This window comes from Coloeus monedula (assembly GCF_965178545.1).
Source record: "Coloeus monedula genome assembly, chromosome: 2".
Classification (NCBI taxonomy): domain Eukaryota; kingdom Metazoa; phylum Chordata; class Aves; order Passeriformes; family Corvidae; genus Coloeus; species Coloeus monedula.
Genome location: NC_138782.1, coordinates 40,040,407 through 40,068,091, shown reverse-complemented (window position 1 = coordinate 40,068,091; position 27,685 = coordinate 40,040,407). Strand labels below are relative to the sequence as shown.

General features: G+C 39.6%; 1 protein-coding gene across 1 annotated transcript in view; it reads right to left on the bottom strand.

The window, feature by feature from the left end:
* Positions 1–2,741: 2,741 nt before the first annotated feature.
* LTBP1 (latent transforming growth factor beta binding protein 1) overlaps positions 2,742–27,685 on the bottom strand; it is a gene marked incomplete at both ends in the record, with an annotated part of 190,569 nt that continues 165,625 nt past the window's right edge. The window contains 8 exons of the mRNA XM_082299245.1: positions 2,742–2,911; positions 4,187–4,336; positions 7,614–7,736; positions 17,212–17,382; positions 19,712–19,852; positions 21,175–21,303; positions 23,637–23,723; positions 25,032–25,214. Of these exons, the coding sequence (XP_082155371.1) occupies positions 2,742–2,911; positions 4,187–4,336; positions 7,614–7,736; positions 17,212–17,382; positions 19,712–19,852; positions 21,175–21,303; positions 23,637–23,723; positions 25,032–25,214 (1,154 nt within the window). The remainder of the gene's footprint in view (positions 2,912–4,186; positions 4,337–7,613; positions 7,737–17,211; positions 17,383–19,711; positions 19,853–21,174; positions 21,304–23,636; positions 23,724–25,031; positions 25,215–27,685) is intronic.

The following is a 27,685-nucleotide window of genomic DNA, read 5'->3' as shown; positions in this document are numbered from 1 at the left end:
ACCAGCAGAATGTTTCAAACTTCATTCAGGACTTGGGTCATCTGCTGCCCTCTTGAATTAGGTAGGGGAGATGGAAGATGGCTGACACAACAAAATCTTTTTTGTGAATTGCTGCCAACAGAAACTGATGGTTTAGGTTTGCTGTGGGGGTTTGTTTTCTATGGAACCAGAGCCAGCATAAGCCATGACTCTGAACTTACTGGTAGCTTTCAACACTGTGACCAATTTCAACCATGTCTATAAGGCAAACTAGATCAAAAGGCCAGCACAATCTGAGGTCTGCAAACTTTGATGAACAGCTAGAGACAAATGACCCAACTAATCCTCCCTGCTGAGAGCATGGACATTTAACATGCCAAACATTTAGTTTGGCAGCAGTTGTGCCAATGCATCTGCATCTGTCAGCCTGTCCTGGCACTCACACTTGCAAATGGGTGCTACCTGTGTGTGGATTGATGGAGTACTGGGATGCTGAAAATCTGAGGCTCGGGTGACAGCTGCAGTGGCAGCTTGGGGCCTAGGCTGTCTTACAGAGATGGACACAGCTGGTTTCTGAAGCAGAAGCAGGTGGGAGTCAGGAGAGCACTGTCTTGTCTATGAATTTTCATGGTGGCTGAAAGCAGCCCAGGGCTCATCCTGAACCCAGTGAAAGGTTGTAACTGTGACCTTGCTCTTTATTAAGATCGTAGGATTAACCTTAAGCAGGACAACTAGGAGCTCTTTAGTTACAGCATTCACTAACAAGACCAGACCTTCCTTCCTTTTTCCTTAACCACAGCAGGTAAGCAAGAATTATTTTTTTGTGTGTGTGTAATTATAGACCAGCTCGAGTGCTTGCCATCTACCTCTTTTTGACTGGAAGAGTGACTGGCCCTCCACCCTCTCCTGCCTAATTCTAGAAAAGTCAAGAAAGTTGGGCAGTTCATAAAGAATCTCCTCCCTAAAGATCCCTCTTCCCAGAGTTTTACTGAGAATGTTTTATTGCATTTTAACAGTATCTCCACTTGTCCTAGTGTCAGGTTCCAGCAGACAGAGAGAAGGGTCCTGGGAAGGAAATGCTTCTGCACAGTTACAGTCACATGGACTTTAGTAAGATCTACTGTAGGGTACAGAACTGAAAGGGATACAATTTATGATATTTGTAGTTCAGTGGCTGACCTGAATATTGGAAAATAAATTTTATTCAGAATCAAAACAATATTTCTTTTTTTGTTTTGGTGAAATGAGAAATAATAACCTAATTTTTTTGACAATTGGACTGAATTTGACTCACTTAAAAAAATCTCAAGTTATCCTTCTCCTTTTAATGCAGGGCAGGTCTCAAAGACACAGCAAAACATTTTATTTGAAAAATAGCAAAAGGACCTGTTTCAGGATTTCCGAAATAAACTCTTTCACCCTGGAGAAGGTCAAAGTGAAACATCTGTCAGTCTCCTAATCTCCTTCTCTCCTTCCACTGAAAAATAAGAGCTGATGGGAAAGTATAGTTCATGAAGAAAAGGAAATTCTCCCCTTCTCTTCAGTATTTCTGAAAACCAGGCCATCATACTGTAGAGTCTTATTTGCAGATTTAGTGGGAAACATGCCTAAACCAGGAAAGAAGAAAAATTCCGTGGGAATCAGCTTCCAAGTCAAACAGTTTCTGTAGGTCTGTGTTTGAAATCTTCCCCCTGGAAGCCTAACTTCAGGCATTAACTAATTCAGATTCTGGTCTTATTAAAACAGCATGAGAAGGAAAGACCGGCCAGACAACTCCCTAAGACTGTTGTAATGTAAATTAAATCTAGTACTGTAAACACCTGAGGGTTGATTCCTGTAAAACAAACACAAAAAGAAAATGAAGGAGGGGGGAAAAGAAGCCACAATAAGTAAATAGCGCTTTTTTTCTAAAAAAAGGTGATTTTATTGAGTTTTAATATACAGCTTTAATATGTTAGGGTAATCATACAAGATCTCTCTTGTGTTCAATTTACACATTACAATAGAGATGTGAGCTAAAATCTTTTCGTTTAATGTACAAAAGGAATCCAATGTTGTCCACTAGCAGCTTTGAACTTGGCAAGAAAGGTTCTAAAGACTTTAAGTGCAGTAACAACCATACAGGATACAAAATGAATATAAGGACTTTTCGCCAAGGTATATAAACATTTGAAAACAAATGGTGCCTGCTCCACAGGGCAGACAACTAGCAAATTAAAAAAAAGTCACTGACCAATGTTCCAGAGAAGGAGGAGCATCACCCTGTGTAACAGTTCTTACAAAATGGACTAAGAATATCTGTATCATAGAATTTGTACTGATCAGAAAAAAAAGGTCTGAAAAGAAACAGTAGACAAGGAAATGAACAATCAAAAAAATGACATAGTAATATAAAACATTTCCATCACTATTTAAATGCCAAATTAATCAAGCAATAGTAAAAAAAAATCCAAAACAAAACAACAAAACCAAAGCTCTTCTGTTTAAAATAACAGCACTGTTTTTGATTATTTTCAAAGATTTTTTTTTTTATGAACACACTATATACTTGATTGTTTCTTTCATACAGAACAATGTGTACATTTGGTCTGTCACTTCAGTGAAGCTGATAAACAACCAACCCATCACACCTCACCTTTGACACATTTTAACCCTTTTCTCCCCTTTCGTTTGCTACTCTGGTGCCTTCTCAAGTTAAATACTTTTCTTCCTTTTCTTTATACAGTGCAGAGTATATGGGCTTAGGATATGGAGATTTTCCTCTACTCCAGTTCACTCTCTAGTTCTGAGTTCAGTGGTGTGCAGTAGTTTGGCTTGTCTGAAGGCACGTACCCAGGGAGACACAAACACTTGTACGACCCTTCCGTGTTGATGCATTTGGCATTTTTGCAGAGAGACATCCTGTTGTTCAGCTCGTTGCACTCATTCACATCTGCAAAAAGGAGATATCAAAAGACATGTACTTAAGTCTGGTGTGTAGGTAATACTCATTTATTTCCAGCATTGTTAGGACTAGAACAATCTGTACAAATGCCCTGAGAACTTTATTTTCAGTTCCAATTGGGTGGAATTAGGCTGGGTCAAAAGCTCTAAAAGTTGAATTGGGAAGAGGTAGAAGTTATCATAGGAAATCAATAGGGTATTAAAGGGCTTTGAAGAGTTAGATTACCAAGTCCAAACTCAGTCTAGCTGCACAACAAAATTAAGCAACAACTTAGAGGTGTTTATCTGATGACTGAAAAGTGACTTTTAAGAAAGAAGCGCGAAGTTCTTAGCGTAATATCTGCACTTTACACAACTGAATACCTTAGGAGCTGCTGGTGTTGTCAACTGAATAGTCATGAAGAGCAAACTACCTGCACTCAACATCATGCAGCATTGGCCTGACATACACAGCAGCTACATCTTGGCTAAGGAGGCCAGCTTGCCATAAAGTCCTGAAGACTACAAGGTGCATAGGCTTGTCATAGAGCTGGGGAGATCTTAGCTGTGTGTCATGAAGCATAATGCTAAACAAGGTTAGTGCAGACCTTAAACTGAAATAATCACACTATTTTTACTAGGCTTCTACACTGAGGGGTGGTTGTTTTGCTTCATCTTCTCACTGACACTTGCTGTTCCCATGTTCATTTGTTTTAATTGAAGATACAGATGTCATGGTTAGTAAACATGCAGATTTACTAGTTTGAGAGTGAGAGAAATAGCTGAGTCTGTTGACTGTTGAAATCATTGAAAACCAGGGGCCAAACTTCACCAGGTGGTTATCTGCATATTTAGGCAATCACTCTCAATCCACTCTAAAAATCCACTCTAAAAATCCACTCCTAAAATCAGTCTTCTGCTCTGAATCCAGTTCCATCCTCCTAGCTTACCAAAGCCTTTGAAAAACATTTGGTCTGTATATTAAGAGTTAAATTCTTGATATAAGTTTAAGCTTCCTTCCACCAGTATGTGTCCATTCACTTCTACTCTCTTAACTGAACACACCTGCAATGACCAAGATGAACTGAGGAACACCAAGATATTTTTGTAACAATAATTACTGGCTTTTGCAGTGAGTAAGACAAAGCTGGCATCTTTAATACAATTCAGGTGATCATCTCTATCTAACCCCTTTGTTGGAGGCCTCCTTAGGTCAAGTGACTGAGTAAACTGACAACCTAACAGGACATAACAGGTGATGTAACAGGTGATATGCTATCCTCACCAACACAAGTCATTTTGGCCATGTCCAGGTGATAACCATCAAAGCAGTCACAGGTGTAGCCCTCCTGGACTCTTACACATCGGCCGTTTTCACATCCATTCAGAATACCACATTCCTCTGCTTGTAGCTCCTCAAAGCTGTTCAGGAAACCTGGGAAGAGAAAGAATTACAAACAAGTTAAGTTACAAAGCCATTGAATCAGTATACCCAAATATATAGTGAGAGTCTGAAATTCTCTCAGAAGTTTGCTGGAATGTGACTTTGCAGAAAATAGGTCAGCTTTAGCAGAGCTGTACCATCTGGAGTTTTAAATGTACCAGAAAAGTGCTGTGATATGTTTCAAGATGGAAACTAAATAACTTGGTTAACTCTTAAGTTTTAGTTTGTGTTAAAAATCTGTGATTTTTTTTGTAGTAATGGAAACTCCATAATTTCATTGTTTATTTTTTTAAAGAGTAAGTTGGTGTTTTCTAAATAGTGCCTTTTATTTCAATTGTTACGTGTATCAGCCTTTAAGGAAACAAGTGGTTGTGCAATCTGGGATAAAACTTTCTTAAAACTATTCTAGAAAAATAAGGTGTGTGTGTGTGTGTGTGTGTGTAGAGGGGTAAGAGATGCATTATAATTTATCCAGAAGAAAACATATTAAAAAAAAAAAATCAATCCCAGCTGCCAAAAGGAAAATAAGAAGAAATCAGAGACTGCTTTCCTGTTGTGGTTTTTTGTTAACAACCCTTTGGCTTGTGCTTCAGTGACTGGTGCCAGTACAAATACCCATAATCTACCAATTGCTTCTTGTCATAATTCTAGATGGTGAGCAGTCAAAGCTCAAAGAGTTGAGCTTTTTAGTTTTTCACCTCTTACACAAAGAGCTGTCTTTGTATTCAGTGGTTTGTACAATGCTTTTTGTGCTCCTTGCCTTAGGGCTTTTGTGACAGTTATGCTTTTATATATAAGGAAGGATTTATACTTACAAAGTTATTTTACATTTTTACATGTTCAGAGATTGTGTCTAGGACTGAACTATTCCTGTAGGTTCTAAGGTTTTTTTCACTAGCTTCCTGCTCATGGAGCAGTGATGTAACAGGACTGCAGATGGCAGCCCATCACATCAAAAAGACTTCTGTGGAAAAAGCTGAGACTATGAGTCATAAGTTTAACAGCACAATGAATATATAGAGGGGAATTGGAGCTGGAGCGTAATAGAGTAGGATGTATCTCCCCATCTGTCCTGTAACAGGTAGTAGCTCCACCAATAAGCCATCAACTTATTGAAAAACTGTTTACTGATTAATTGCAACAGCTGTGATACATGTATTTGCTAAGCTACTAGGAATATGATTTTCTCCCTTCCTTATGTTTTTTTCTCTTGTCTTTTCTTATTTACTCCACCCTGTCTTGGTCCTTGAGGCCTTCTTTTCTATTGACCTGCTTTTTCCTTTTCTATTCTGCCCTTTCCATATCAGCCTCCATTTAACTTCCATGCTGCCATTTCCACTCCCCCTCTTTTGACTACAAATATTGTTCCCCTATCCTGGATTTTCTAGCATGGTGGGCTTCTCAGTAAGGGTCAAGCTGGTCAGTAATACACTGAGTAGATTCTGGAGACACTGAACACGTAACGTGAAGTAAGTATTTGCTGATGGATGTCACATCTCAAGAACATACATAATACACAGGATGTGTACAAGTGTGTATTAAATGGGAAACACTGCGGTCTTTTTCACGAGCCTTGTAAATCACTTATCAGTGCAATAGTATTGAAGATATTGAGCACTGTCATGATGTAGGTAACCAAGTTTCATTACTTGCTAGAGTCTTCTGACAGAGCTTGCAGAGGGCTCAGGAGAGACCTTTAAACTAAAGACTTTTTATAATTTAGAAAACAGTGCCAAGAAAGGGAAAGGTGTCTCCCCAAATATACAGATATTTTTAAAATAAAGACAAGACATAATTATTAGACATATAGTTTATATATAGGTATATACGCATGTGAATAAACATATGTACACTCCCTCTCTCCGTCATAAATACAGTATGTTGTAATTTTAACTAGCTAAAACTGAAATATTTATCACTTACAGCAAGTTCTACTCCACAAAATATACTCTACTTCAAAACAGCTTGATGGGACCTGTATTGTAATTCTAAGGCATGTATTTGCTTCTGTAGAAACTGATTGCATAGTGACAAATATTACGCTGAAGGTACATGGCCCGGCCATGGGATGGGACGTACTGCTGTATTCCTCACACAACCTGCAGCAGGATTGTGATCTTGAAGTCTCTAATGCCCTAAACAAGATGCCCCATCTGATTCAGTGATACGATGGGAGCAAGAGCCACGAGCTCTTAAGCCTCTGTCTCTAAGAGGTTGGAACTAGATGATCTTTAAGGTCCCTTCCCACTGAAGACATTCTATGAAGTGGTCTCAGCTGTGGATTCAAAACTTTCCACATTTCATAGTATTTATTTACCACTAAGTTATGTACCTTGTGAAATGCTTCTTTCCAGATTAACAGTACATTAACAGTGCTTAGCCATCATCCTTCTGGGTTTTTCCTTGTGTAATCATTAGTTTTCAGCTGTGTGACACTTCAGTTAAACATCAACACTCAGTAACACTGACTAGGGAAGAGCATAGTGGCAACTTGCAGGCCATATATATGTAAAGCACAAGAAGTTACCAGCTCCTTCTGATACTTCCACTTTCCTTCTCTAAAACTGTGATAAAATATTCTGGACCTGTACAGGGTGCCTGATTTTGAGGAAGATGCTGAAATCTGTAAGCATTCCTCTCCCACAAGTCTTAACAGTGAGCTGGGCCAGACCCAACATAAAGGGCCCTGATATTCCTCAGGCACAACCAAGATGCCATGTACAATCCCTCACACCCTGCCTGGCAGGCCATAGCATCCAGCCTGAAGTCCATACATACGTGTATTCTCTGATCACACTATGCTGTACATTTTCTCTGTTGAGAAAGAATGACTTGCATGCTCTCATTTCACCCATACAAGTTCTGCTGGGAAATCACGGAAGGATGAATTTTTTTTTTCCTTTAAAATTAAACACACTCTGGAGAAATCTGTCCAACGCTCCAAAGGAAAATCGATTTGTGAGAAGGAAAATTGGAAACCCTTTTGACCTTGAGCTGTAAAACTGTTGGTAAACACAAATTTAGTACACTTGGCACAAACTGTTTCACTAGATTAAAAATTAATTGTACTCCAAGCCCAACTGGACTCTCATACAAACCTGGCTCTTGAACTGGAACACCTGACTGCAAGGTAGCGTCATAGGAATAACTAAAACATAAACAGGCCACATTATCCAGAAGCAAAGAGAAGAATGAAACCAGCTACAGGAAAACAACTGAAGTTAAAATCTCATTTCCAGTCTTTTATATTACAGAGAATCCCACTTACGGTCTTCAACAAAGTATGGATTAGTTTCTGGAGTGTAGTGCTCCTCGAAGTCAACTAAAGCATCCTGTCCATATGGCCGCCGAGATCCTGGAACAGGAATGTTGCACAGCTGGGCGTAATCCTCTGAGGGGGGAAAGAAAATAAGATATAAAAGTAAACACACTTGTAACACAGGCTGCATTACATTAGTCCCAGTGAGCTGTGGTTCGTATTTGCTGGAAATAAACTTATCTTCCTAGAAACACCATAAATCTGCAGAAAAGAAAATTTCCAGAAAGCATTCTCTCTTCAAGAAGAATGTCATTAAAATGTTAATGAGCCAAATATATACTATTAAGTCATAATAGGGGTAACACCAGGGATAGATTTGAGTCAATAACTGTACAAAAAGTTATAGGTCAGGTTCTTGTGGTCTGCATGGGAAGCAAGAGCAGAGGGATGCTGTGTATCCCACTGCTAATGCACTTCTCTCCATGGCTATCTCTGTTTACACTCCTCATTCTGTGGAACAAAAGCTATCCCAGACCATCATGGCTGCTAGCAGAAGCCTCCCCAAAGGAAGGAAATTGGGGCAGGTACAGCCAGTATTTCTGGCACTATCAGCCGACCTGCAGAAATCAGAGTGAAAAATACTTCTAAAATAGCCCACACTTATCTACAAACTGTATCTTCAACCCACAGGCTTAAAATTATGAGTGCTGTTCAAAGTTTCCTTGGTTGTGAAACTCAAAGGGCATGGAAAAACACACAGGAGAAATAGTTACATCTGATTTTGTGCCTGTAATAGCCAGACTACGCAAGTTGAGACAAAAGCAACTCTTCATTTTAGGTGTCAGAGTCCAGGTTTGAACTGCTTACGCAGAGTTTGATTCTTTTATAAATCAAAAATTGTGTCAACTCTGTTTCCATTACCCTTTACTAAAACACATACAATACAATTGATTTGAAAATAGAAATATTGTTAAAATACAGCAACCCAGGTACTCCTTTACTGTTGCTATAGTCTATTTAGCATCTGGTTCTGTGAAGATTGCCTGGTGTTCTGAGAATCAGGCAGAGAAAGGACAGGAAAGAAAAACCACCAAAAGAGAGGGAGGAAAAAAAGCCCTCCCTAAGCAGATACAAAATCCAAGAATTGCAGATGGTTACAGAGCCAGAAACCTCATGCTGTGTAGAACTGTCCCAGACAGCAAATAGTTGGGTAAGTCCAGACTGCCTCTAGACAGTGCAGAGCACAGCCCCACTTGCTGTCCAGCACTGTAATTTTATTTTTACAGGTAGTATTCCTCCACCTGGAACGATTTTATTTTGTACTGAAAAAAACCCAAAGTGTTCAAAAAGTCTGTTTGAATTCTATGGTCAACAACTCGGCCCTCTGAGAGCACAAGACGTTGCAGTACAGGCAAAGCGTGTCCGTGCACATCCAGAGCTGCCATGGCTGCCAGTCCAAGTCTGCAGCATGAACTCCCCAGAGAACTTACAAATTATTGTAAATCCCATCACATTCTGCTGCAAGACTGAAGTGGTTTCCTTTGAGGTATGTCCTCCAAAATATATTTATATACAGTAATAATATTCAAGCAACACTCTCCTCTCCCAGAGTACAAAGTACACTGCCCAAGAGGAACATCCCAGGGCACAGCAAACAAAGCCAGCATGGCAAAATAAATGACATATAGAAAATGCTACTTACATCCCTGACTGCACAGCTTCCCACTGAGATACTGTGATAATGAGCATAGTTTTAAGAGCAGACATAGGACCAAAACCACCCCATTCTTTCTTCCCCACATCTAATCCCAGATTAACATCCATGCATGGGGACAGGTTATCATCTCAGAGGGACTCCTTCACTCATATGTACACACAGGAAAGCTGTGGAGAATAGTAAAAGCACTTTCTCACAGATGCCCACAAATGTTCTTGGCAAAGGAAATCTGTGTTCTACCACAAAATACTAATTCATCTGGCCTGTGTGGAAGAAACCACCACATGAAAACAGTCAGTGAAAGGCAAAGGGATAAGACAAGCAGGTCTTAGGGATCACTGCCTCTTCCACATGAATGTGATGTGACGGGAAGGACGGAACAGAACCTGGACATTGGCTTCCCAGATTACTCAGTGCTAATTTTCCATTAGTGATACTGGTAGTATAAAACATGTTTTAGTTCTGAAGGAAGCAGTTGGAACTTCTGAAAATCTGTAGACCTGGAACTCTCATGTACATGAGAGTTGCGTAGTTTGACAATTGTGCAAGACTATTTTATACTGCATGTTTGCCAATGAAAAGTTGTTTAATATCTAAAAAAGACTAAAGAAATGTTGACAATAGAAACTTGTTTCCTGCCGCACTGGTCTCTCAAAAATCAAGTTCTGAGTGTCTGCATTTTTAGGTCTTATACCTACAGTTACCTATAATACTCTCTTAATACTGTATGCTCTGTTTAGCTGTCCAAGTAGTGTAGACTGAATCTCTTGTCTTTTATAATGTGTTGATTCAGTCACTAGGTGCTCAGGCAATAAACCTAAGGGGAGAAACAGCAACTCACCTAAGAAACCAACAGTAGAAATTCAGGACCAATAACAGTGGTAAGTTATTCTGGTAAGTTATCTGTTTCACCTTTCTCGGCTTTCTTTCTCCTTTTTTTTTTTTTCTTTTTCTTTTTTTCTCTCCCACAGGGAAGAAAAATGTGGCCAGAGAGTACAAAGACTGAAAGGTGTACAGGGGGCCACATTCTGGAAAGATCATGAGAACTGGTGTTTTGAAATAAGGTAGACTTGAGACTTGGATCCCTGACAGAAACGAACCCATCAGAATGCCCCTGTGGAGGACAGAACAAGTTACAGCAATGACACTTTCTGTTGTTTTAAACTTTTTCCCTTGCTATGCTATGTTCCTACAGTTCAATTTAAGATAATGTATTTTGGATCACTATGATGTGTGCTGGTCCCAGTCTTCTAGGGGAGGGAACTAAATGAACAGAGTGCTGTAAGATTTGTGGGTGAAAGCATGACTGGTGCACAGAAACTTGCAGGTAAGTATTCAAATGGGAGAACAGCATGAAATTGCCCTGGGGAGATGGCAACAGGAGACAGAGATCAAGAAGGCAGTGAGGGGGTAGAGACTGAGACAGAATGTGGAACTACCCCTGAATGACAGAAACATTTTAGTTGTCACAGAAATTAATGCTCACTTTGAAAAGAATCTTTCAAGTAAAGTTGAAAGAAATTTTTCTATAATTCACAATGAATGAAGAAACCTTTTTCTATATTGGTTTATTTTTCCTGCTCATTCATCTCCTGGCTGTGATCAGGGACAATACAACTACAGTTCAAGAGGAAAAAAAGTACTTTGTTTTTAATATAGTTTAGCCTACATTGGTCCATGTGTTTCTAAGTTTTCTTCATAGCTTGCAAATGAAGCATAGAGACAGCTTGTTGTACAACTAAGGGTGGCTATTATAAAAGGAATCTGATGTATGCTTCCAAAAATGTAAAGGACACTTTTAAAGTCAGATGTATTGCATATTAAACAAGTGTTAGGGGATTACATCTAGACACACATGTGTACTGGCACAGATGTTAGCTGTAATTGGTGACGAAAACTGGGCTGACAGAGACAACACAATATAATGGGATGGACTGACTGGCTTTTAGGTGCTTGTTAGCAAAAATGCAGCTGCGTAAATGTGCATTTAATTTGCATAGATAGCTGTAACTGAGCAAGCCCATGTGGGCCTTACTTGTACCCAGAGGCCTAAAAATCCTAAATTCTCCAGTCAGAAACATAATTTCACAATTCATTTATTTAAAGCAAAATATTATACAAAAAGCTTTTCCTGACACAACCATGAAACAACTACATCACAGCCAGTCCAGCTCCTGCCCATAAAGAAAGCTTTATTTCTGTTCCAGCTCTTCAGAACTGTCACTATCACACAGACATACAAAAGAAGCCAAAACTAAGAAACCAAGCCAGATCCATCAAATTATTTAAGATTGCAACAGTTTCACCAGAGGTTCTGGACATCAGTCTAAATTGCTTAAGTTTATGCTGTCTCAGGAAATTGCATCATCTGTGAACCAAAGCTAGAGGTATTTCTGCTCTGTATTTAGATTGTGCTATTTGACAATTTAGATAATTTCATTGACATTGCCCATGGATAGATGCTAAGGTTTGCAGTGAATAGCATTCACATCTATCCTACAACTTAAAGGTAAGGGCATCAGTCTTAAAGGTTATTTTTCATTACTTAAAAAGGATGTTCATATCCTCTCATGGACATACTCTAAATGAAATCCCTGAAAAAGATTCACAGTGGATGTAAAGCTCTTCCTAAACTGAAATAATTACCAAATTGATTATCTCAATACCTCTTGGTACTGACCTTTTGTTCCTCTACTAATGCTGCTCAAGTTTCCTAAAATTACCTTCCCTCTCCTTTTGCTCCAAATGGATAGTTAAAAGTTGTAGTAGAAGTCAGGTTGTTTCTGACAATTTTGCACATGGCTTTCTGACTCCTTGCTGATTTCAATGTACACTTGGAATGTGAGGTTCTGTGAGAAAAACCCTTTAGCCAAAGCAATTCTGCATGTCTCTCCTAACCTTCAGAAAAAGCACTGAAAATCTCCATGAACAGAAATGAAATCAGCCAAAAATCTACACAGCCAAACACAAGAATTTGAATATTCAAGGCCCAATCAGTGCAATATTTTAAGCCCAGAGGACACAATCCATTTGACCAGAGGACTAACCACACAGGAAGGAGGCACACTGCCATCCATGAGAAAATGATCTCCAGAAATGAATCCAGTGCCTGCTGATCTTTACCATCTTGAAAGGACAGATGAAAACTCATCCTTTACACACATGGGTTTTCCCTGTACTTCCAGATCCTCATGAGTGACATTAGCCAGAACTTAAAGGGAACACAGTGTTCTCATAATATGGAAGCTCAGCCCAGAACTAGCTCATAATGTTTACAAAGGATACACAGAGTTCCTTTGCAACAAAAATGCAATCCAAACAATCTGTTCTGCCAGAAATGGGCAGAATTCAACTCCATGTAGGCATTACTGAGGGTCTACATTTGAATTAGTTATTCACTGTCGATTTTTAGTCCATGAAAAGACATAACCACTTCTAAGACAGAATCTCATCATAAAACACGTATCTCAGACAGGTCAGGGGAATATATTGCTCAGGGTGCTGATTTAGCTTTCCTGATGGAAGAAGAAACTGGCAGGACCAGCACTGATGTGGGTTTCTGTATAAAAAACATGATATGAAATTGTCCAAGAGAACTCCTACGTTGTACAACACCCCAAGTGGTTCACACTACTCTCAGTGTTCCCTTAGCATGGGCTTTGCAAATGCTAAGGTGGAAGATAAAGAGAAACTTCAAATACAACATGAACAGCAGTTCTAATCCCACAGAATATGCGAAGTATCTACTGACTGGAGATCCACCATTGTCTTTTCTGCTGTGGTTCCATAAAATCCCACAAAATAATAGAATTTAAAACTTAGAATAGAAAATGTATTTATAAGGACACACAAATAAGCAGGCTGATAAACTGAATGCTGGTGCCTTTTACAGTTGCCTAAGGATGTGTTCATGACATTGCCTTAGAACTCACACCAACAAAAAGGTCTAAGTTATATATGTAGGAATGTACCCCCACTCTCAATAGTTATTAAAACATCTGCTAAAGCTGCAGAGTCCCAGACCTACCTCACCCTGTTTTTCTATATGAAAGCTCCTCCAGGCAGCCAGCTACAGAAGAGAAAGTACCCTCCTTAACTGACTGACATCTTTGTTTCAGGGGCTCCTCATACCACCTTACCACCATGTTAAGGTGTTACTGAAGCAAAAGTGGTACTGCACTACAATAACCTCAAAAAGATCATTTTACAAATACAAAAATAGGCAGTCTCTGTAAATTAAATGCTAACCCCAGCACACCACCTTACTCAATGTTTTCTAGCTGTTAGTTCTATCTCCTCCCTTCAAATTTCGTGTAACCATACACCTTGTCTAAAATCCACTTCAGTACCATAAGGGTCTCCCAGGAGCTTCTGGAGTCTCAGAAGGTTTATAGTTCAGGTCCTACATGTTCAAGTTATCTTGAGGCTTTATTTTAGATTTCAGACTTTTTCAATCTGGGCCAGTTGCTCTGTTTTCTGGCATGGAGGCTTTGACCCAGCTGCTAAACCTATTGGTGCCTGTTCTGCTACCTGCTACTAGACCATGGACTCTGGATGGAGAGAGTTGGGCTGTTAGGCACTAACAGTAAATTGACCAAGGAAGCAGAACTTCTGAAGACACGTCATCCAATGTGTACTTTTTTGGGTAGGTGCAGTGAAGAAAGGATGTTTTGCTATTGTTATCTAAACCAAAAGTATCCAATTTTCTAATTTTCTTCAATTGGTCAATTACTACAGGTTGCCAATGACAAACCTCAAGTAACACAGAAATTTTTAAAGAATAATTACTGAACTGTTATTACTGTTCTTTGGGCAAGTACAGATTAATGCCACCATGAGCTCAGAGAGGTTACACCTCAGTAGCTGACATTTTGGTACTGGATGCAACCTGCGAAAGTTTTTGTCCGCAATATGATATCCTAAGATTATAATGTTAGAACCAATGTAATTGAAAACAATTACATCCCTTGTTTGCATGAGTCAGATGTACTCAAGCATTGCACTACAGTACATTTGCAGTGTTGTGATCAGGACTTTGAACTAATATTTTGAGTTTGTTCCTCAATGTTGTCATCAAAATCATCATCTGTCTTACTACTATTGTTAAGGTGCTGCTGTTGAGTTGCAATATCAAAAAGTGCTACTTATTTTGTTTCAGTCTCTGAATGTTTGGAGTCATTTCAGTGGGGTTTGTTTAACTAAGCACTGATTAGTAATTTTTCGAAATTGTAGCAACCATGTAAATTCTGTTTTCACGCTGATTTAAGATTGTATTTATTTTTGCTTAATATGGATAAATTCTTACAAAAATGCTCTATCTTCCCACAGGTTTTATGCCGGTTCCTACTTGAACGGGATATTTAAATTTTGTAATGAAAAATGGAAGCACTTTAAAAACAAGTTGGGTTACAAAAGCTAGAGGTTATTTTTATTAAAGCATTAATATCTTTAGAAGGGACTTGCAAAGTATCACTTATGGTGGTAGGCCTGTACTTCCTTCTTTCTAAGGGTGCTGACTAGATCTTCAAATACAATGGGAACATAAACAAAGTAAAAGGAAACCACAGATCTATCCTATGATCCAACCCATTTCATGGTGAAAGTCTTGTGGTGATAATGCTTTTCACACCGCCAGGTCTTCTTTAACATGTGCTACAAATCTCCAGAAAGCCCCTAACTGGGGAAATAAGCAAACACCTTCAGTGGTAAACCCGGCCAACACAATACCTAAGTATTTAAAAATGGAGAAATTCCAGGTTCCCCAGCCAGGACTTGAACCTGTGACCTGCTGGCCTGGAGGTGTGAAAGCACTCTCTTGAGCCAATGATATCACTTTAAGTGCTACAGACTTAAGACATGTCAAATGAATCATTTATTCAGTTCAGTCAGCTTTAAATTTTTCTTGGTAAACGTTCCTGAACGCAGAGAAAGGCTTCCAGGTTTCTGTGTGGGTGAGTGCACATGTGTGTGAGGACAAATGAGCACATACCATCTCCGCTAAGAAATGTGAGCTGGTATGTTTATTCTGACATAATAAACATTCAATATGCTTTTATTTTTAGCTATGTTCCAATCTATAAGGATAATTTAAAATATTTAGGATCAAAGTATGCCTCATACTTTCAGTTAAAGCAGATACCTCTCAATGCAAATGAAACATTACATAAAAGTTATCTCATGTCTGGAGGGAGAAAGATTTTATTATCCAACGTAATGCTCTTCAGCTTCGACTAAGGATCATCCAACCGATGTTTAGGATGTTATCCATTGGGAACCTCCATGTAATTTTTTTAATGAATTTCCCTATTTTCTTCATACAGCTAGTGGGGATTTGCATCCCACTGTTGGCACAGGATTGAGGCTCCAGAATCCTGTGTTCTTAATGATCAGAATACGTCTAATATTTTCAGACTGAAATTGTTCCAATTCTTCCTCAGATCAGCACTTTCATTTAATTAAAAAGTTCCTGGGAATTCTGCATAATTGTGCTGTAGTGGAGAGTCTTAGAATTTGCAGCCTTTGTTCTGCATCTATGTTTGGAATTTTTCATCTTCCCTTGTGAGGCAGATTCTCTTCCCCTGACTATGTTGGTGGTCCTTCTCTCTTCCTTTGCAGATTTATCCTGCTTTAATTGTAACTAGCTAGAAATCTCCAGAAGTAAATCTTGTACCTAACTGAACTCCCTCTAACAGGACCAGCTTTTCTTCCCTCTCTCAGGATTGCATGCTTGCACGACACAGATGGGTCACTCTCACCATGCAATGAACTTTGTACAAAGCGAAACTCCTTTAATCTGCTCCATCTTTCCACCTGAGGAGTTGCAGGTCACAGCAATGATTCTTGCTATTAGCTATTGCCCTGTATATTTCTTACTATTACATTTCTTCCATTGCATTTGTTATTCTAGCAGTTTTGATGCCCTCATATAAGATTTGATCTGACAAAGACATTTCAGAGATTTCCGTATCTTATAAATCAAGCTGCTGTCGTGCCCTGTTTTTCTTCTTCAGTCTCTTTCTGGGGTAAGCATCAGCCAGCAGTTACTCCAGCCAACATCATCAAAATCAGGTGGTTTTTTTTCAGTTGCTGCATTTCCAAAGCAAACTCAAACAAGTAAAGATATCTAAGAACAGGTTCAGGGACATTGCAAGTAAACTATAAAAGCATAAAACCCAAGCAGACAGAAACAACCACATTGATGCTTCACTGAGCTTCTCTGTGTAGTTTTTTAATTCCTGTTTTTTTGCTACAAGTAAAACATGTATTGCTTTAGCCATAACATTATCATTGGAGTAACACAGGCCCTAGAGAAAATCCAGGAATGTGCACAGTAAAATGCTTTACCAGTGCAGGATGGTATTCCTACATGGAAAGACATGTTACTGAAAGACACATAGTAAGAAAGCCACATCCAAACCAGGCATTGGAATAGTTTATACAAGGGGGAAGAAGTTAGTATCGTACCAGACTGTGTATACCAGGGCTGATGTATCTCAGGCAGAGCATGACATATACCCATGCTGCTTCCCCTGGCCCCTTCTCCAGTCCCCAGAAATAAATCTGTGTGTCAATGACACTTCTCTCTGTATCCATCTAGCTTTTGTAGTCACCACAAATAGCACCTTTACCTGAAATGTCATGGAACAGCATCTGATTTCCAGACACGTAAACAAAATACAGTATTTTAAAAATACGACTGTCAGCTTTCTTTTTAACACTAAGTTATATTCCGTGGAAATTCTTCAGTCCTTATTGGTAACCCATTTCCCTTAACTTGAGGGGCTAGGGGTTTTTTGTTCTTATATTACTGGCGCAGGTACAAATGCAAGGGATTAAAGTGATGAAGTATTTCAGATTTCGTTCCAAGAGCCGACACACACATTTCCTCACCTGACTCCTTCATGGGACACAGCGCGCACTGCATGCCCCAGGCTTCACCGTACAGGCAGCAGCACTCCGTGTACGTTGTCTGCTTTCCCACCAGTGGTCGACTACAGACAAAATCGTCACTTAGGTGCTGCCAGCAAAGGTCCTGGTAGACCTCAGCTTCTTCAGTTTGTTCTGATGGAGAAGACAGGATAAGGTAATAATCACAGCACTGTTATTTAAATAAGACACTGGCATACTGAAAAATTTTATTAACTTAGAATACAAGAATAACTTAGCTTTACAGACTTCACTGAATACAAATTTAAGCTTAGAAGTCATGACTTTTTTAAGTGCCTGAGGTGGCTCATCACTTGAATGTTCAGCTTTGCAAAAATCTTGAAAGGTTCTGAGTTGTCACATTAGGCCAATTTAAAAGCACATTGGGTTGGACACCCAAGAAATAAATCTTTCTAAATCATAGTCATTGCTGAACACTTAACACTGATTCAGCTCGGCTCCCATGGAAGTTAACAGAGCTTGACAAAAACCAGCTTTGGGACGGAGGTGAATGTTTGGAGAACTCCATCCACATAATGGATCTTTAAAAGTTGTTATTTTGCTTTTCTTATATTGCTGTCAATGGCATCTGAACGAACTTTTACAACTAGGGCAGAGCTGAACAAAAAATTTTACATGGGCTCCCTGGGAGACTGGACAAATACTTGGAAGAGAGAGTCCCATTAACTAAACAGACAAACTACATCAGTCTCAGGAAATCCCCTGAGCTGAAAATAGCTGGAGGCTGAGAGAGTGCTGGGGAGGGTGAAGAGAAGTATTGTTTATCTGCCCTCCTGGTCTCTAATCATCCACTTACAGCTATTGTTAGAGACAGAATACTGCTGTGAACTACTGTCACATTCTTAGGAACATTAACAAAAATCTGTATTTTTGTCAAGGCTGGAATATTTCAGAGGCATAATAGTTTCAACACAGATTTCAGAAGAAACCATTCCCAGTCGCAGCAAGTTCTGATCACTGCTGATTGGAAGGAGAGGAACTGTAAACTTAGTCTTCTACTTGGAATGTAAAAATCTCAGTACAATTGTTTTGTGAAGACATCTGCAAGGTTTTGATTTTGTTCCAACACAGAGTGAAAAATAAGCGTTGTCACAAACCAAGGTTCTGTTTTGTCTGTGCATTTCTATTTATGTTCTATCTATTCTTCTATTGTCTGTGCATTTTTACATTATGCATGGGTGAGTACGGAACTGAAACCTTGCTCAAGAGTAAAACTGAGTTCTGAAAGCATGAAGGTGATCACCATTTAGATACCTATTCTAAGAGCTTGCCAGAACACGCAGTGAAAAGCAGCAGTGGGTCTCTGCAACAAACTCCAAACTCTGCTGGCAGCAAAGGAACCAGCCTGCCCCCTTCCCCTCTGCGTGAGGGGGACATTGCCAGAAGCAGTACAAAGGCTTGAGTGCTTTGTGCTGGCCAAGATGATCATTGCTGTGTCAGCCCGAATGCCTCATGACAGAAGACCCTTTGGGCCCTTGTATTCTCTTCACATCCGAGATGAACCAAAAGGACAATCCTGCTCTTGGTTTGTTTAACTGAAGATTGAACAACAGAAATGCTGTGGTTCTTTCACAGTTCCAGGCAACAGGATGACCACATTACTCCTCAAAAGTATCAGCCTTATAACTTGGAGTGACTAAAGCACACATTCAGTCTATATTTCTATTTACTTTCATAGAAGCATCTCAGGAAAATTCACTGCAAGTTGCAGGAACCAGAGGTCTGGATTTATGGCTATACAGTGCCAGCATTAAATCAAACCCATTGTAACAATCTTTTTGAAGACATGAGTGGCATAGACAAAGCTGTGCACACTGCATAATGCTCTGGATTTCTGAGACATTTCTAAGAATTTCATAATATCTAACATTTTTTTCTGAAATCAGTGTCTTCTGAAATTAAAATAACACACAAAAACATTACTTTAACTGTGATGTTGAAGCCCGCAGCTTGAAACTGTGAGCTCAATGCACCTTCAATGTTAATCAATTGAAAGCACACATACAGTTTTAGCTATTTTCTCCTATATCCTGTCATTCCTGTTTTTATTTTACTTTGGTAGAACTGAATCTTGAGACTTAGCCTGCAGCCAAACCCCAGCCTTACTGAGACAGCAAGCGGGCTGTGCCTCATTACCTACAAGACTGGACAAGGCAGATGCAGAGCTGGTGAACTGGCTGAAGACTCCTCAGCCCGAGCCTAATCTCACAATACTTCCAGCAATGTCCTGTCTGTATAGGCAAAGTGGAACACTGTGGAGTTCTACATCACAATGCCTTCTGGATCAACAGACGATGGTCCAAGCATTGCCTTCCAAAATCCTCCAGAAGAGCAGGCTCATCCAAGGATGACCCAGTCTAAGCTTAGACTTCAGGTCTGTAGCCATGTCAGCAGCACCTCGTAGAGGTGTACTCACTTCAGTAATATGTATAACGGATCATACCACTCGAATCTGCTGGTCTGATGCATCGCTTTTCTGTTGCGTCCAAAACCATTGGGTGTGTACAGAAACAGTTGTAAGATCCTTCTGTGTTTATGCACTGGCCATCAATACAGCTGTTTGGGTCCTGACATTCATCCGTGTCTTTAAAATGGAAGGAAATGTATCAAGGAGAGCCAGCACAAAGTATTTGCATTGTGTTAATCTATGTTTATATTTTCCTATGTTAGGAGCAGACTTCCCTGCATGCCTTCTGTTAAGTACCACAAATACCCATTGCTGGCAACAAAATCCTGTCTGTGCTCAAGGAGAAGTTCAGAAATCTGAAGGATGCTAACCTCTGATCCTCAAGTATTAGGGAGCTAGTAGGGAGGAGTACTGGGGAGGATGAGGAGGCTTGCTGGGCGGGGGTTGGAGTGCCAGCATAGCTGCCACTGCTTCCCACATTCGTCTCCCTTTAGGACAGTACCAGCGGGCATTAGAGGTGGGCATACTCTTAGTGATTCTTCATGAGCTTGTCAGAAGAAGGGATCACCTTACGTAGCCATGGTAATTATATTTCTTAGTTTGTCTTGGAAAGCAAAAGCTGAAATTTAGCTCAAAGGGAAGAGCAGGCCATTTCAGATAAATTACATTTAATCAGCAAAAATCCCACCCTTTGTAAAGAACAATCATAGAATCCCAAGGTGAAAGGCTCTCTTCTTGCAGTTGCAAAAATTACTTCCTTTCATTATGCTATTCTGTACATTATACATAGTTCTCTGCTTACAAAGCAAAAGCCAGGGTCATAGTCCTGAGTAATTTTCAGTTGAATACCAGAACCAAAGGAGTACAAGGTTGTGCAGGCTAAAATGGGCTTATCAATGACCTCAACTGTAATTTCACATTGCATATTAACTCCTTGTGGAAAATGTCTGTCCTTGAAACAAAACAAAAAATAATCTGTGTTAATTTGATTTAATATAGTAAACCCAGAACACTTACCCAATGAAAGGTGAGCTTCAACATACAGGTTTTCACTGCTCACCCCACATACAAAGAACAGAAGGCTAAATTGTACCTTGGCAGAGTGAAGCAGCAGCGTGCATGTAAGGAGGGAGCCCCCTCTGATCACTTTGTGCTGCCTGCATTAAGGCTGGCACCAGCTCTTGACTATGCACTCAAAGGAGCACAAAGGTCTGCTGGAGATGCAAACTCCTGGGAGTAATTTACTGTAAAAGGAGGAAAATAAAGCAAACCCTGCTCTACATGCCACAGCTATGTCATCCAGAATTGCTGCTCAGCCAAGCAGAAGGAAGGGAAATGACCCAATGCATCTCACAAAGCTGCTACAGGAGTTCAGAGGCCCAGTGTTTCTCCCCTTACTGGGAATGCCACAGTTCTGATGGGAATCCTGCTGTACAAGTCTGCTTCTTTTGCCCATCTGCATACCATTATAGTGACAAGACCGCTTTAAATAAACTTACCAAAGCACTGGAGCTTAACAGGGTCATAGTATGTGCCTTGTTTGCAGTAGCACTCATAACCTGGCTGTGTATTCAAACAGAAGCCATTTTTACAGATTTCTTGTCCAAAGAGTTGACATTCATCAGCATCTGGGGAGAAAACATTAAAGGCTGTGTTACCATTGTTACTGTGATGCCACATAGAGAAGAAAGATGGAAGAAATCCTACACACTTCTCTGTTCAAGCAAACTTCAGTTTAAACAGAAAGTCCCAGGAGCACAGATATCCACAGGAAAAAAACAAAACCCTCAGACAACTGGTGTGGAAGAGGCAATGTAGCCAGAATGGAAAAAGAAGACTTGGTGGACTGTTACTTCCCCTTGTCAGAATTAAGTCCCGTGGCACAGAGAGACTGCAATAATCTGCTGTTTCCCTTTCTTTCCTTTGGTATCACACTGCTCTTGGCTGCAAGCAAAACAGATGAACAATATGGCCTGTATTTTCCCACATAATTTGCTTTACTGAAAGGTATTCCCACCATGGATCTAATTTAAGCACACCACCTGATTACAAGACTAACTAAGCAGCTACGCTTATGGATGGATTCTGTGACTGCTCTTCTCTTTGCATAGTTTGGTGACTCTGCTGTGCACAGCAGGAAGTTTTCCTATCTGCACTGCTCATGGCCTTGTTTTTCAAAGCACAGCTTCAGTGCAGCCTTCCCCCACATAGGACCAACTGTGTCAGTTGCCGAACACAGGGTGGCAAACACTACAGAAGTAATGATGGCTGACAAAGAGAATCTACCACACTTTCAAATGAGGCTAAATGTTTTCAGGGAGGTTTCACAGAAGATATATGCCAGCTCATATATAGCTTTTCACAGTTGTACGCATTTTTTCCCAGTCTTGTATTTATGTATTTGTTACTGTTGGAATTCTATTCACTTCCTTTTTTCCAGCCTACTTTTCATTTGCTAGACCTACTTAGAATAGTCTGCTAAAGCTAGGTTGGTAGTAAAAATGGCAATAAAAAGCACAACTTAAAGTAGGTCATTCTTCTCTCAATACCAATTGTTTTAATCCACTGTCTTCTATATATTTACTCCCCATTTATTCTGGGGCAACACAGATTTTATCTCAAAGCTGTAATTTCCAGCTATACAGTAGTTTTAAAGGTGAAAAATTCCTTTTTCCAGAAGAACTGAAAGATCTAGAAAACAATTTATTTTCACAGCCACTCTTCCAGCCACTTAGTGGCTACAAACATTAAATATTTTGACTGTTTAGCAGCAAGAACAATGCAAAGATTAATAAGAAATGTCATGTACACATCTGTCTTTTTCTTGTGGAACATGGATTTGTGTCTGGAGAAAAATGGGAAAGCCTGGAAGCAAAGCCAAGGAAGGCTAGCAGGCTATTCACTTCTGACAGATAATTCCAATACGAAAACAGGAATTGCTCTTACAAGCAAAAGCTTGTGGAGAAAAGCAACAGTAACATTGAAGTTAGTGTAACAGAGAAAGATCACATTACGAAAACAGCACATTAGTAAAAGTTATTTATCTATTTAGTGTTTGTCCTTTGTGGCATTCCTAAGGTTTTACAACATAAATTTACTGAAAACAGAAAAAGCCTTACTATGGCAGGGATTTGTGGAAGATATTTCCAGATGAACTATTTCCACATTTCAGTATTTATAGCAGCTAGAGATATTATCTACCCTGAGGTAGCACAAAACAACACAGATTTTATATGAGACGCATTTGGACATGCTGTACACACAGCAACTTCCAAGCCCCCACTGTGAACATACACAGAAATCTTAGATCTGCAAAGATAAACAACACCCTCAAACAATCCCTAAACAAAAATACTCTCAGAGACTTTAAGATGAGCTTTTTGACAGTCTTACAAATTATTAATATTGATGGCTACTTCTGAAACCTGAAAAGAAATTTTGCTGATCTCACTTTTCCTTCTTGGTGATGCCAGGTCCCTCCCACCAACATCCTCCAACTTCTATGACACTGATTCCTGTACTACCACTGAACTACCACCAGTAATTATTCCATGAAGTTCTGTAATGAAAATATCATTGCTGAACTTCTCTTCAGTTTTTATATTCATTCTCCCTTAGAGGCCAAATGTTTAACAGAACTCTCTCCTCTCTTCCAACTCCCCATACATATATTTACAAATTTAAACTGGCATTGTATTCCATACGTAAACGAGTATTTGTGGTTTGTGGTCTCAGCACCTATTCTCACAGCAGAAATTAAACCAGAATATTACAGAGACTGTGTAACTGACATTCTTAACAATCTGTAAAATAATGCTTTTCAGTAATGTTTCATACTACAAACTGTTTTTATCACCTAATAAAATTTGAATTAGTATGTTTACATTCCTGGCTCACATTTCTAGTCAATCAACTACCAGAACTTCTGAAATAATTAAACTTAATACATGTCAGTACTGACCTTTGTAATTCTGAGCAAGAAGCCCGTAAGATGATTCTCCAGAGGGAATGAAACCTTTTCCTTCAGGACACAAATCAGTAAATTCAGCTGGGAGAGAGGGAAAACAAAAAATTATGTTGTTAAGAAAAAGGTATTCACATACGTAGTGTTACATGTGTTTCAGGGTACTTTGAGATATCTGCCTTATTTGCATCTATCAGGCAGTCATACACACCTTTAGCTTAATGGGGGATGTTAAATGCCACAGCCTGACTTTCCCCTGCTCTCAGTTTGCAGAGCTGGCTTTCACAAACCTAGCTAGGGTGCCCACAGCATCACAGAGCTCCAGGCAAACTAATTTTTCTTGCTCTTTGGCAGGAGAATGTAGTCCTTACTAGGTTTCATGGTGCACTGCAGTTATAACAATACCGGTAGCCAAATTATCTTAATTAAAGCTAGCATGGGCCTCTCTGAGCTATGCTGCAAGCTGTAATCTAGGCATACCCCGACTGAGATACAAACCCCTGTCCACATTCTTCAGTCCTCATACAGGAAAAACACTAATTGACTGCAACAGGAGAACATGGTGTGCATTACAGAGAGAAATTATTTCAAGTGTCTTGGAGACTATACAAAATCAAACTTATCCAAGCAGAGAGGCCCCTTTTTCATTATGCATTTCATTTCAGTTTCACCAATTATAAGGTACAGTTAAAACAGGAATTAAACGTGATGATGTATTTGTGTGGAAAGTAATCTTTAGCATTTAATCTCAGAAAGTTCACATGTGTTCTCTCTTATGTGATTTTTTCCATCTGGATTCTGAATTTCAGCCATTTATGTTTATGTTTCAAGTACTATTTTCAAAATTTGTGACAAATATCACATGGCTATGTTTGTCTAGTTTAATACTTAGAGGTTAAACAATGGTCTACAGACAACATTATTAACTGAATTGTTCAGTAAGTTGCAAAATGTAAAACTAATGTCATAATATATATCAGTAAGTTGCAGTGCTGTAGAAATAGTGTTACAAAAAATAGCTGCAGACTTTAAAATGTTGTCATGGTTACCTTTGTTTTCCAGCTTGTGGAAAAAATCTAACATGTTACCATAGCATCTGGAAAAAGCTTTTGTGAGAATCCGTATTTGCTTAAAATCAGTTGGAGCTAACACTATTCAGTAACAGGCTCTTTTTAACCCTAGGGCAACTGCACAGAAGCCAATGGATTTACACCAGGTATGAATTATTCTTACCACTCTTTCCTGTGTGGAGGGTTCCTATGGATAAGTCATGACTAAATACTACAGAATATGGGATTTAATGGGCAAGCCTTCTCTAAAGGCAAAGCACACTCTGTTAACATAAACACAATGCTTCAAAAGCTTGCAAAGGGACAGAAGGCCTCCTCTTACCACTTCCAATGACAGGACATGGGAAGATTTCACAGTTATCACCCCAACCAGCACCCAAGGTACAGCAGCATTCTTGTTTGGTTACATTGGATGTAAGCACGTTGTCACAGAAATTAGCATCATTCAGATTGTAGTAGCACTCCTTCTTTCCATCTTCCTGTTGATCAACCTCTACTGGCAATTCTAAGGCAGAAAAGAAAACATAAACCACACAAGATGACACATGAAATTGGTCACTTTTACAGGAGATCAGAAGAGTAGAGAAGAAAATGGTTAACTACAAATTTGGTTGAATATTTAGAATGAATGATGAGAGTTGATAACTTTCCTTTCACTTTTTCAGACCTGTTCTCCAACTTGACCATAAAAGGATTCCTCCAATTTGCACTTCTATCATTTTCAAGCAATGCATGAAGCACCTGCTCTCATGTTCCGCTATCTAATGGCCATGCCCAGCTATTGACACAATGCTCTTCACATATGAATCCAAAAGTTCTTCACAGAGGTAAGCAAACATTACAACCTCCTTTTTTCAGATAAAGGAGCTAAGGCATGAAATGAAAAGACTCAATTTTCAAAAGAATGAGCATTTACAGCCCCCTTTTATTTCTCTGGTAAAAAAGCATGCTACATATTTGAATATAATGCCCTTTATGATTTTTGCAAAAGTAACTTACTGACTCCATGGTAAGCAAAGGAATATAATGCAGATGTCAAGTTAACTGACTCTGTGTTTTACTTTAAAATAGGCATCCAGCCAAGAAGGCAAATTTATTGCCTTAAGCACTGAGTGGGTCCTCTCACAATATTTATATGGACTGGAGGCAAAATAGTCTGTCCCATAGATCCAGTAAAAGACCCTATTAATAGTCAAAGATCTTTCTAAAGCAAGGCACTCCTAAAGTACACCAAAAAGTGATTTTGAAAAGAAATAGCTATTTAAAGCTTCTGTGTTCGCAGAACTCTGTGTACGTAACATTTCACTTCACAAAAATTATCATCAAGGGCTCCGAAGTGCGAACTAACACATAAAATTGTTATTCACACTTGACCAATATGGGAAACTTTTCGCAGGCCATCAGTAAAGCAACCAAGTTCCGAATCTACATGCGCCCACATTTATTAATCAAACCCAAAACTTTATTAAGGAACTTGAGATAGATAAATCTTGAGGCAACTAGTTAACTTCATTTTTATCTAGAGAAATTCTTTATGCTTGGTACTTAACAAATGTTTAACTCACAAGAAACCTGTTAAAATTATTGCATGTTGGCTGATTTTTCATTCTTCGAGATTTCATTAATTTCTGTCCAGGCTCTTGTACAATAAGCCAGCCTCGAGACATTTCTTAAGAAATACAGCTATTGAAGCAGGAACCAGACCCTCTATTTTATAGAGTGACAGTGCATTTCAAGATGCTACTGCAGCAAATGTTGGTTTCATGGTGCAGTAGGAAAACTGTAACTGAGTTGCTACCACAGAGAAACGGTGGGATGACTTGCACAGCTGGAGCACTGCAAAGGATGGTTCTAAACTCTTGGGAAGGGATAGGCAACGGAAGACAGGCGGTGGAGTAGCCCTGTGTGTGAGGAAGGGTCTCAACTGTCTGGAGATGAACAATGATGACAATAGGGTTGAGTGCTTATGGGTAAGAATCAGGAGCACGGCCAACAAGGCAGGTATCCTGGTGGGAGTCTGTTATAGAGCACCCAGCCAGGATGGAGAGGCAGATGAAATATTCTGGAAGCAGTTGGGACAAGTCTTGCAATCCCTGGCCCTTATTGTTCTGGCAGACTTCAGCATATCAGACGTCTGCTAGAAATACAAGACAGCAGAGGGGAAGCAGTCTAGGAGATTTGTGGAGTGTGTGAAGAGAACTTCCTGACATACCTGGTGAGGAAGCCACCAGGGGAGGTGCCCCACCAGACTTGCTGTTTGTGAACAGAGAAGGGCTGGTGAGTGATGTGATGGTCAGAGGATGTCTTGGGCAAAGCTATTAGAAAATTATAGTGATTGCGAATCTTCAAAAGTAAGGAGGGGTGCCAGTAGATCTGCCAAGAGGGCAGACTTTCACCTCTTTAGGTGACTGGTTGAGAGACTCCCTAAGGCAGCAGTCCTGAAGGGCAAAAGAGCCCAGAATGGCTGGATGAACTTTAAGAAGAAAATCTTAAATGTGCAAAGGCAAGCCACCCCTATGTGCTGAAAGATGAGGCACGAGGGAAGATAACCAGCCTGCCTGAACAGACTGCTTTGGCTGGAACTTGGGAAAAAAAAGAATCACCATTGAAACAAAAGGCAAGGAGGACTATGAGAATGTCAGGAGGTAGTGCAGAGAGAAAATTAGAACAGCTCATGACCAACTAGAATTTAATCTAGCTACTTCTGTTAAAGACAACAAAACATGTTTTTATAAATACATGAGCAACAAAAGGAGAGCTAAGGAGAATCCCCATCCTTTACTGGATGCAGGGAAAAAACATAGTGACAAAGAATAAGGAAAAGACTCAGGTACTTAATGCCTATTTGGCCTCAGTCCTTATTAGCGAGACAAGTTATCCTCAGGGTACCTAGCCCTTGAACTGGAAGACAGAGATGGGAAGCAAAACGAAGCCCCACAGTCCAGGAAGAAACGGTTAGTGACCTGCTGTGCCATG